The sequence below is a fragment of the Moschus berezovskii genome, chromosome 23 (genome assembly GCF_049115385.1).
Source record: "Moschus berezovskii isolate FMDL1 chromosome 23, NW_MosBer_1.0, whole genome shotgun sequence".
In the NCBI taxonomy this organism is placed as follows: domain Eukaryota; kingdom Metazoa; phylum Chordata; class Mammalia; order Artiodactyla; family Moschidae; genus Moschus; species Moschus berezovskii.
Window position 1 is genome coordinate 40401710 of NC_142482.1, and position 12192 is coordinate 40413901.

Below are 12192 nucleotides of genomic sequence, written 5' to 3' on the forward strand. Positions count from 1 at the left end.
AGCACCTGACTCTAGGAAAGTCACCTTAAAAGAATATAAGCCTTTTACTTGCTAACTAACCTATTGTTAGGAGAGAGGGCCATAAACTGTTAGCAGGCCCCCTGGCCAGAAGAGGATGTAAACCACCTAAAACTTTTATCACAAGACACACAAAAATAAGCCCTGATCGGGATAAGGGTCAAGACTGCTGACCCCACGCGATTTTGGCGTGACTCTATACCTCCCTTTCTCTGTTTCTTATGCGCATAATTTAGGGTATAAAAGCAACACTGGAAAATAAAGTTTTGGGCCTTGCTCACTGAAGCTTGGTCTCCCCGTGTCGTTCTTTCTCTTTTTCCGTCCTTTTCTCTATTCTCCTTTTTCTGGTTGAGATCCTTGGAACGCTGGGCCCTCTGAGTTTACTTATCTGCCTGGGCTTCTAAGACCCACTCGAGGGGGTGCCCTGGTGGGGTGCCTCCAGTGATTCGAGAGGGCGCCTGCGGCCTAACTAAACAGAGCAAGCCCCGTGCTGGGGTTTTATTGGTTTCCAGCGTAAACCAAGGAATCATCAGCCCCTTTCTCTCTCTTTCTCTCTCTCTCTGACGCCGACGCCGTTCATCCCGAGGATACCCTGGGCCATATCGAGGCTGGTCCCCGAAAGATATCTTTAAAGCTGGAGATAATAGGATTTCCTGAGGCAATTGGATGTTGGCTGCTGTGTTTTATTTCTGCCTCCCAATCTTTTAAAAGCGGTCAGATGTCATACTTTTCTCTATAAGTCACTTACTGTCTTCCACTGCTAGTGGTAAAGAACGCACTTGCCAATGCAATTAAAAAAGAGACTCAAGTTCGATCCCTGGGTCAGGATGATTCCTGGAGGAGAATCGGGCATCCCACTCCAGTATTCTTATCTGGAGAATTCCCATAGACAGAGGAGCCTGGTGGGCTACAGTCCATGGTGTCTCAAAGAGTTGGACGTGACTGAAGTGTCTGAGCACACAAGCACCTACGTCCCATCTCCCTAATGTTTTAGATCTCTTCTCTGCTCATGGTTTGGCTCCAGTTTGATTTGTTCTTACAGATTCATACAATTTTGTATTTAATACAATTTTTATGGTTTTTAGAAAGGAATGGGAATAAATATTTTTGCTAAATTTACTATTTTGAAAAATGAACAATTAAAAAAACTATTTAGATAGCTGGTTATGAGGATAAAATAATAGAAAATATATGTTAAGCTTGGGAAAATGCACCTTAACTTTTTATTCAGCAAAGATTTATACAATTATAAAATGTAAGGTGCCATATTATTTTTATTCTTGATATATATCATTGGAAACCAATGATGTGATTTCCATCCTTCAAAGATGATGCCCTCTAAGCCTTACCAGATTCAGGATCTTCTTTCCTGGAAGGCAACTTTCTTGATTCCACGTATATTTGCAGTTTTATCTCTTCTTTCAAAGTATTACATAGTAAACAGTGAAAGTGACAGTCGCTCAGTCATGTCTGACTCTTTGCAACCCCAAAGACTGTAGCCCATCAGGTTCCCCTGTCCATGTTATTTCCCAGGCAAGAATACCAGAGTGGGTTGCCATTTCCTTCTCCAGGGGATCTTTCCAACCCAGGGATTGAACCCAGGTCTCCTGCATTGTGGGCAGATTCTTTACCATCTGAGTTACCACGGAATCTCAGGAATCCCCTATAAAATAAATTTCATGATTTATGAAGCAATTATAATAGATCTATCCTTTAGTATGAATTTCCTAAACACATAGATATTCTATATACTTGCCCTTTTGTTTTATTTTGCATCTATCATGATCTTCAATTAATTTTTAATTGTTTAATAAATCATGAAATGTATTTTATAGGAATATTATGTATTATTCTTCAGTAATGCTGCTGCTGCTGCTGCTAAGTCACTTCAGTTGTGTCCGACTCTGTGTGACCCCATAGACGGAAGCCCACCAGGCTCCCCCGTCCCTGGGATTCTCCAGGCAAGAACACTGGAGTGGGTTGCCATTTCCTTCTCCAATGTGTGAAAGTGAAAAGTGAAAGTGAAGTCACTCAGTCGTGTCCGACCCTCAGCGACCCCACGGACTGCAGCCTACCAGGCTCCTCCATCCATGGGATTTTCTAGGCAATAGTACTGGAGTGGCTTGCCATTGCCTTCTCCGATGAAGTGTACTAGGAATAGAAATATCTTTGTTCAGAGTTTACGTGAGGAATACATTTTCCCCTCGGCTCTGGTAATGGAAAACCACCAAAATCAAAGCAAGACTTAGATACTGTAATTGATTCACAATTATTAGATCACAGTAGACTAATTGCTATTGGCTTGTCTATGAAAAAAAAAAAAAGCATGTTTGAATGAAACAACTTACCAACACATTTTGTTAGGTGTCAAAACCAGAACTCATTTGATTTTCATAAGTGAAACTAGTAGAATTCTGAGTTGCAACTACCCTCAACATTTATGCCTGGAAAACGTATATTTACTATCAAGGCCACTCCGTCTGACACCATGCTTATCACCAAGATCAACAAAGTTTATTAATGATAGCTGACATTGACCAGATTCTTACTATATGCCTTCTAAGGTTGTCCTCACTTTAGCAATGGAGAAATGATGATTAGAAATGCTTAGTGATTTACCTGGAGTTATGCAGCTGGGAAATAAATGATGGAGACAGGACATAGAGTCTGATCTCTGAGTTCAAATATTCTTTGCTACCACACTACTATACTTGTCCTTTCGGAAATAACAGCTTAGGCTCTGTTGTTACCATTGAAAGCAAATGTGTCACACTTATTGAGTGGAGAAAATAAACATGTTTTTTCCATATTATGAAAACAAAAAAAAATGGACTAACTTATTTTTGCCACATTTTCAGGTGATTATTTTTCATTTTCTTTCCTTCGCTCTCTCTCTTTCTTTCTTTCTTTAGAATTCTGTTTTATTTGGCAGACTTTCTGAAGACTCCAGGCCTGGGAAGCAGTCTCTCAGAATAGCTCTCTTCAGGTGATTATTTTTCCATCCAGATATAAATGAGTAACTAATTATTGACTATGTAAATTGAACATAACTGCAAGCAGTAAGCATATATAGACTAAAATAGAGGAAATATTATGATCAGAAAATTAGAAGATTGAAAAGGTGTTAATTGCTATTTACTGATCACTTTTTGCATATTTTTACTTATTGTTTTGTGCTGGTCTCAGCCTATGGGTAAACAGTGTTGTGGCTGGATTAGCCCTTTGTAGTTATTATGATTGCAAGATGCCCTCAACAATAACCACTGAGAAACTTGAAAAAAGAACAAGGTTCATTACTAACAAGTTCAAGAGTATACATGGCAAGTCTGGTCTTGGATAGAGAGAGAGCAGGTCTAGGGTTCTGCTTTCAGTGAGGCTGAAGGTGGTGGCCTTGGGTTTCTGGGTTCCCTCTTCATTGGTGAAAACAGAAGAGAAGGAATTAAAAGAGCAGGAAGTGAAAAACAAGTGGCCCAAATTGTCAGTAACCCAAAATCAACCAAGATCTCTGAAGCAAAAGACTCTGAAACAAAATAGTCTAAGAGTATAGGCAGCTGGCTCTTTATCTATTCATGTGATTAGCAATGGTTTTTTTTTTTAAGAACATTTGAAATGGATGCCTGCACAGTCATAGCTTAAGTCAGGCACTTGTACTACAAAATGAACAAAGAAAAGCCCCTTAAACTTACACTACAATGACTTTTGGATCTTTTAATAAACATAATAATTACGTTCACTCATTTTTTACTCCTAAGTAAATGTGATACAAAAAAACTTTAATACAACTTGCACAAGCTCAGAAAGGAAGTTGTGGAGTTAAAATCCACACATTTAGAGTCTATTCTCTGCACTGGACACCACACAGCAAATGAAAACTCTTTATTGTGATAAACGGGAAATTACTTTTAGACAGAGTTGTTTCCAGGAATTATGAGAATACTGTTGGGAAGGGATAATGTGTAGAAGCAGCCAGGGAAATGGTTGTTGAGCACCTCATAAAAATGGAAAGAAATGAAAGACTAAAATGGGGGAAAGGAAGGAAGCAACAAAAAGGAGGGAAGGGAAGGCAAGGGGTAATACAGGAGAGAACAATTGGAAAAATAGAACGAACAGTGGAAAAGGGAAGGAAGATTGAAGAAAAGCAGGAAGGGAGGGCAAGAAACAGAAATTATGTGAATAATGGACAATTAAAGGGTGTGGGAGAGGGCGGCTTCAAAGGGTCCAAAAGAAGCCTGGGAAAGAGGTTGCGAGGACGGAAGGTTCTGAGGCTGAGTAACAGACAATAAAGCAGACTGTGATGATTGTGCGTGTTCCTTATAGGTTAGTGTTTCTTTAGAGAAAGAAGGTGCAAGATGACCTTCCGCTTCATTTTGCCATCAAAAAGTCGACCTCCGTGCGCTCAGCTTCATTTTTTTATAAGCCTAGGTCTCTGGCTCTGTGAAAAAGTCTTCCCAGGGCTCCTTTCACATCTTTATTCCTCAGTGTGTAGATGAGAGGATTGAGGGCTGGAGTCACCACTGTGTACAGGAGGGAGATGAATTTCCCATAAGTATGGGCATAAGAACTGTTGGGCTGGATGTAAACAGCTGTGATGGTCCCATAGAAGAGGGACACAACCATCAAGTGGGATCCACATGTCCCCAGGGCTTTGCGCCAGGCCTGGACTGATTTGATCCTAATAACTGCCTTGGCTATATGTCCATAGGACATCAATATCAGTGCTAAGGGCAAGAGGAGCAAGACCAATGAAGCAATGAATAGCTGGACCTCATTGGCATGGATGTCCACACATGCAAGTTTAATCATTGAGGGTACCTCACAGAAGAAATGATGGAGCCACCGGTGTCCACAGCGAGGCAGCCAGAGGGTGACAGTGCTCTGGGTGAGAGTGTTTCCTACTCCACTCAGCCATGCAACCCCTGCCAGAGCCTGGCACAGCCGTGGGTTCATTACGGCTGCGTAGTGGAGAGGTTTGCACACCGCAGCATAGCAATCAAAAGCCATTACAGCCAGGAGAACGCACTCAGTGGAGCCCAGAGCCAGAGAGACGTAGAGCTGGACAGCACAGCCCAGGGCTGTTATGGTCTTGGCTGGTCCTCTTAGGTTCCACAGCAGCTGGGGGACAATGCTGGTAGTGAAGCAGATATCAACTAGGGAGAGGTGAGTAAGGAAAAAGTACATGGGTGTTCTGAGTTTAGAATCTGTGGAGGAGATCAGAATAATGACTGTATTCCCCACCAGAGTCAGGAGATAGGATACCAAAACAAACACAAAGAGTATCTTTTCTACGTTGGGCTGATCAGAGAAGCCCACCAGGATGAAGTCTTCTTTGACACTGCTTCTGTTCATGCCCATCACCCTGTTCACAAAAAGGAGGAAAACATGGTAAGAATTCAGAGAAAGGATAATGTATCGGCCTCTGGTCACAATGTGGTGGTGGTGGTGGTTTAGTTGCTAAGTTGTGTCTGCCTCTTGTGACTCCATGGACTGTAAGCACATCAGGCTCCTCTGTCCATGGGATTCTCCAGGCAAGAATACTGGAGTGGGTTGCCATCTCCTCCTTCCTGACCCAGGGATCTAACCTGCACCTCCTACATTGCAGGCAGATTCTTTACCAGTGGAGCCACCAGGGAAGCCAGTATCAACCTTTTAAAATTTCTCTTTGAAATGCTGCCTCTGAGAGAAATCACTGTGCCCCATAGAATAAATTTTGGCAATGTCCTTCAGAAGCTGCAGCAAATGACAATAAAACCCAGACTACAAAGAGAGGTACATGATGGCTAATTGTAGAAGAAAGAGTTTTCTTGAGAGGTAACTATTAGAAGGTGAGATAAAATTTATCACAAAAAATAAAGAATAGCAGAAGAATAAAATGTATATGATTAATTTATAGCTTATGCAAATTCATTCAAATTAAATGGGGAAAACTCAGTAATACTGATGTAAAATATGTGTAAATAATATTTCAATTCTTCAACTGTAATTTTGAGTTGGCTATTTTTTCCTCAGGATTTTCATATATATATATATATATATAACAGCCTACTTCTCGAGATTATAAGATTATTTTTCCTATAAAATGGCAAACATTTGGCTATTGAAATGAATATTAACATTTATATCTAAATATTTAATCATTATGCACACATGATTTCAAAAATGTATTTCGTTTAAGGATTAATCAACTCATTTATCCCACCACTTATTAGTGATGTAAATTCATGAACATATTTGGAGCAAACCTCCTTGCCTTCTTTGGTGAGTGGTGTTGAGGAAGGGAGTCAACTTTCCTGTCTTGTGTGTTGAAAGAAGAGGTAGTTGAATCTGATGGAAGGAATGAAGATCAGGAAAGGAAGCGTCTTAGGTAGGATGAAAAAGGCTGCTTCAATGCACTTCACATCCATATCGAATTTTTATCTTTAGGAAGATTAAAAGGCCAGGATTTGTAATGGACTTTCAAAAAGTCCAAGCAGCTATAAATGCAAATGTTTGAAGTATATTCACCCATACAAACCTTATTCCCCAAAGACCGTAACTCTATTTCCTGTTTAAGACAAACAGGTGCTTTTACATGCCATCAGTGAAAATCACTCAGGTTTCAACATTCTTCCTTAATAATTGCATATCCTGAAATTGTTTTATTACTTGTCAGGAAAATTAATCATGGAAGTAAAATATACTCATATATAATATGTGTTGATTTATCTTATCATGTAAAAATGATACTTAGTAGAACTCAGTGAAAAGGAAAGAAGTTAAGGGAAGCGTCCGGTGTGGGATCTAGACCTTCACCAGCAGCATGATGTCACTGAGTGATCACTCAAAATAGCAAAAATAAATAACAGTAAAATGAGCATACAAAAGGACCCCTACAGAACAAACCAGTTTATATTATATAGACATTGGAGAAGGAAATGGCAACCCACTCCAGTGTTCTTGCCTGGAGAATCCCAGGGACGGGGGAGTCTGGTGGGCTTCCGTCTATGGGGTCACACAGAGTCGGACACGACTGAAGTGACTTAGCAGCAACAGCAGCAGCAGCAGACATTTTTCTTATAAACACTCTTATAATTATAATATCTTCATATGCATGCACAAAAGTACAAATACATGCATACATGCATAATTCCCTCGATTCTATTATTCATGGTCAATTCCCAACTATTTGGTTCCCTAAAAAGTACTCATTTTTCCTATTAAAGGAGTAACAGAAAGCCAAATTCATGTCTCTTGTTTGATTTTCTTTAATTCAGCCTGCAGGCTGCTACCTTATCCTCTCAAATGAGAATTTCTCCTGTGTTTTAACTCCTGCCACATTCCCCGACACATATATGCAATACCTCAACAGAAATAGCATGAAAGATCAATTCACAGTCATGAACTTGCTCCTTATTTATACAGAAAGTTATAACAGTATGTTTACTTTAGGCTTCTAGAAAAATTCTAAGCACTATGATGCAAAATTTATCATCACCCATGGACCATATGATCTCCACACCTGGGTGAACATCACTTTAAAATAGAATCTCAATTTGCCATTAAAAGTTAAGAGTCATAAGCATGTTGTAGATATAAAAACAAGGCATCAGCAGAAGTAAATAAGTTAAAAGAAGAACATTTCCAGATTTCCTTTTTTTGTTTTTTCTTCCTTGGAATACTGATACTCTCACTGTGAAAAAGAACTTTAAGTCATAGGATTCAAATTATTATTACCTTGAAATGAGCTCTGAAGGCCCATGTACAGTGTTAGGGACTGTCATTTAAGATGGAGCTCCCTGAAGGTCAGCAAGTCAGGAGAGACTGGAAAGGACACAGAACACCAAATATGGGAAAGTTCCATGGAAACAGTTCTCCCAACATGGCCATTAATATCAGGCTCTGTAGCATCATCATAAGAAGAACTGTCCCAGGAGATGATCCTGAAAGAGAGAGTTTTGTCCCTCTGATTTTTCACTGTTGTTTCCACCTAGGCCAAACCACAGAGATATTTAAAGTCAGCCCTCATTACCACCCAACGCTGAGTTGATTTCCTCATTTCTGCCATATTCATGTTAAATTTCTAATAATATAATCTATATTATACATATATGTACCTGCTAGTTACAAATATATTCTGTTATATTTGTAATTGAAGATTACAAATTGAATTGGAATCTTGAATATTTGTATATTTAAGAATATACAAAAAGAAATCTTGTATATTTGAATTGAAGATACAAATATATCTTCATACTTTCTATATTTTAAATTTTAGCCAATCTGGTTGTCTATTTCATGATTTCAATTTGTATTCCCCTGATAACTGATGAAGTTAGCTAGTTGACCTCATGTTAATAATTGCCTGATAATTGACTAAAAATAACATAAATGTGAGAAACTGAAAAGTCAGTCTTTGACTACAGAGACAAGTAAACATTCCTGCCTAGATTCCACTTTTCCCTCTGCACAGGTTTACCCTGGCAAGTTCAGAAACTACACTTATCAGCTAGAGGCACAGAGGAACATGCACAAGGTGGAAAGCAGGGACTCAGCTCATCCACATCCCCACTGCAAGGTCTCAGATGGGAACAGACTCAAGCTCAGGAAACAGAATCTTTACATGTAAATTAAGTGTCACTCGACAGTGGACATTTTAATTACTAATGTGAAAACACTTTATTACTAAAAGTTGACATTTTTACCATTTGAAAATGGCTGGAAAGATTATGGGACATTCTAAAGATGTAATCCAGGAGCAGGGAAAGAACTGCTACATGGTACAGGCAGGATGGATAAAGGAATAAAATTGTTGTTCTTCTCCATTAATCACACCCCATGAGTACTCCTACTGTTAGGATATCATGGGTAAACATGGACTGAGTTTTTCTAGGTGCCAGGCACTCTGCCAAGCATGTTACATGCAGTACCTCACTTATCACTCACCACCCTAGGAACTTGGTATTATTGTTTCTCTCACTATAGTGGAATAATTTTACCTACAAGTTCAATAACTTGCCCTGAATATTAAGAAATTGCTGGGTGTTTAAACATTAATTGAACAAAAGATGAATGACAGCATGTTGTAGGAGACAAGGGATAAATCAGATCACAATGCTGGAGAACCTGGAATTTTGTGCTACTAAAACTTTATTTAAAAAAAGATATGCCCAATCCCAGATGGAGTCACTGTGCTAAGCTCAGAAAAGTAAACCGAGACACAAAACCTAACCTAATTGTAGTTACAGCCTCCTTCAGGAGTGTGGTTTTAGCTAGTCAGTCTGGAATTTTCTTGTCAACACACTGAAATAAAATTAATATTTTCTGACAGTCCTATAAAAATTTAAACATAAAATTTCTTCTCTGCCCTTAGCCTCCTCTCTCCCCACACTGTGAATTGTGTCTCTCCGTTATGTGTTGATAAAACCTGTCCCATTGGTAGGAACACCTGATCATCCATAAAGGGCAGCCACAAGACAACTCCTTAAAAGACAACATTTCTTCTTGATCTTGTTTAGGGTCATATGACTCACCATGAAGGTGCTAAAGACTGTTTATATAAACTGTCAAGAACACATCATTTGATGTACAGCCCTCTGTCTCAAGAAACTTATGTAAACTGTGTTTTGACTTCTAATGGGGGAACAGTTCTCTGAGCTTTCTGAGATGCTCTTCTTGGGTTATAATCCTTAAATTTGGCTTGAATAAAATTTTCCAATTCTTTCTTAGGTAGGCTGAGGCTGATAAATTTTTGTTGACAGCACCAATGAGGTAATCTAATACATAGTCCCTTTTCATCCCCCATAGGTAGCTTACCTGAACCTGAAACAATCCGGTCTTTTCTCCTTCTGCCTATAAAAGTCTCCTATTATGTATAACTTCTCTTTACTTGGTAGATGGAAAGCTACCTGATTTATGACTTGCTAAATAAAACCAATTAAATCTTAAAATTTATTAGGCTGAATTTTTGTTTTTTGACATTAGTAATCAGTGGCTCAGTGGTAAAGAATCTGCCTGCCAATGCAGGAGATGCAGGTTTGATCCCTGAATTGGGAAGATCCCCTAGAGAATGAAATGGCAACCCTCTCTAGTCTTCTTGCCTGGGAAATCCCATGGACAAAAGAGCCTGGTGGGCTACAGTTCATGGGGTCACAAAAGAGTTGCACACGGCTTAGCAACTAAAGAACAGCAATCATTTAAATTGGAAAAGTAGAATTATATATGGAAAATAATGTTATGGAATAATCAAACTGGGAGAAAAGGAAGGTTTGAAGAAACAGTTTGGAGGTCTTAGGAATTCAGTCATAGATAACAAGTGTCTAAGAGACTAGAAGGTGAATTACATGAGTTGAATTACATGGGTTGGCATAAAGGTCTGTTGTGCAGCAGAGAGCATATTACACAGCTGAAGGCACTCACAGTTATTGAAATAACTATAATCTCCATACCAAATATATCCATAAACTCATTTCAGCTCAGGGTCACGTGCTTGCAAACTTATTTAAAATCAAAATAGAGGATCTGAATGAGGACAATGGAATGTGAATAAGATGGAGGGAAAGGATTAAGATAACAATAGGGAATAAGATTAAGAAGACTTTGATATTCATGCGAGGGTCAGGTAGACCTGACTATAAAGTAGAACTCATATTTAGATTTTATGCTGAGTTAGAGGAGTTATGAAAAGCAGTGGGGATCCTTTGGTCTATTTAAGGGTTATTAAAATAATTTTAGAAAATGGTGAAAGTTTCTGTCAGAGAGATCAAATGGTTAAGGCCTATCAAGTCATCGTGAGTTTTTAAATCACAAAAGTGGTGTAGAAGTAGCCTTAATTATTGTGTGGTTTCTATTAATTTATAACAGACCATGGGCTAAACTCAGATTTATTTATCACAACAGTCAGGTAAATTAGGAACTCTTATTACCACCCAAATATTAAGTACTGATTTACTTGATTAGCTTGATAGATTGGGTTTTGAACTCAAGCATTTTGACTCAAAATATCAATCATATTGTCTACAACACAGATTACACCATCTAAACTGGCTCTTAAGAAGTGAAACTTGGTGCTGATCTAAAGAGAAGTGAAGTAAAGAGAGATTTTGGTTGGTCTCAGTGTTTTCAGCACAATGAAAAAGAAGTGCGATGTACAGGACAATGCAGAATATAAGACAATTGCAAACAAACCAAGCACAAGTTAAGACGGATGGAGGAAGACTGAAGAATTTGGAAGTTATAGAATACCCTAGTGTTTTCGAAAGTATTTAATACTCTTTAAGATTTATTTAGCACTTACCAGAGCCATGAGTCATTTTAAAGAACATTGCATGAATTAATGTGTTTAATTCTCACTGCAAACCTGTGAGGTGATTAAACTAAGGAACAGAGAGATTAAGTAAAGAACAAAAAGTTTTATATAGCTAATGAGTAGAAAGAGCAAAGTTTCAAACCAAGTCTGGCTTCAGAACCCATGTGTTTTACAATTTCAGAAACCCTGAAATAAGAAATACAGCATCGAGTAAGATTCAATACGAAGTTTCGCCCTGTAGACCCTCGGTCCATTTGAAATTAGATTACATTAAGTTTTAGTATTTCATTAAATGATTAAGTAACTTATATAATTATTTAACAATTACTTCTATTGCTTTCATTTAAAAGCAAACCTTTTTCTTAATAGCATTTTAAGTAGATTCACAAATCTGGTACATTACTGTAAAAAGAGCCCATATTTTCAAGTTTTTCTTTTTTTTTCTTTTCTTGAAAGATTTGGGATACTGTGGTCGAATGTTTTAAACAGTGTCACACCAGGGCTCTTTTACAAAAGAAGTACAACAGTAATTACCTCATGCTAATATATACATTTCCATTTTCTGGTTCATATTAAACACTATTTAATTCCATAATCAAATATGTAAGCACATGCATATTGGGTAGATCACTAAATCTCCCTATTCTGAGATATGCCCTTTAAAGACATTTAGTAGAAAAAAGTATGAATATGTTTATAAAACACACACATACACACAGATGAAGTTTCATGAGATATACAAATCTAAATGTGCTTTTTTCCCCCTGAACCACAGTAGCCATATTGTTGGTAAATACAGGCAGAAAGGTAAGCAGTCACTTGGGAGTAGTTATTTAATCTTAGGTCTCCTTAATAATTTTCCTCAATGAAAAGTCAGTTTCCTTGATTTTTCC

At 38.2% G+C, this 12192-nt stretch overlaps 1 protein-coding gene across 1 annotated transcript; it reads right to left on the minus strand.

Moving 5' to 3' along the window:
- Positions 1-4428: 4428 nt before the first annotated feature.
- Positions 4429-5370, minus strand: LOC129543387 (olfactory receptor 2G3-like). The gene has a single exon (XM_055406463.2). It carries the CDS (start codon positions 5368-5370, stop codon positions 4429-4431), a length of 942 nt encoding a protein of 313 aa, XP_055262438.2.
- Between the last annotated feature and the right edge of the window lie 6822 nt (positions 5371-12192).

What these genes read in the sequence shown, in the direction of transcription:
- LOC129543387 (XM_055406463.2), bottom strand. Translation starts at nt 5,370, where the DNA reads ATGGGCATGAACAGAAGCAGTGTCAAAGAAGACTTCATCCTGGTGGGC.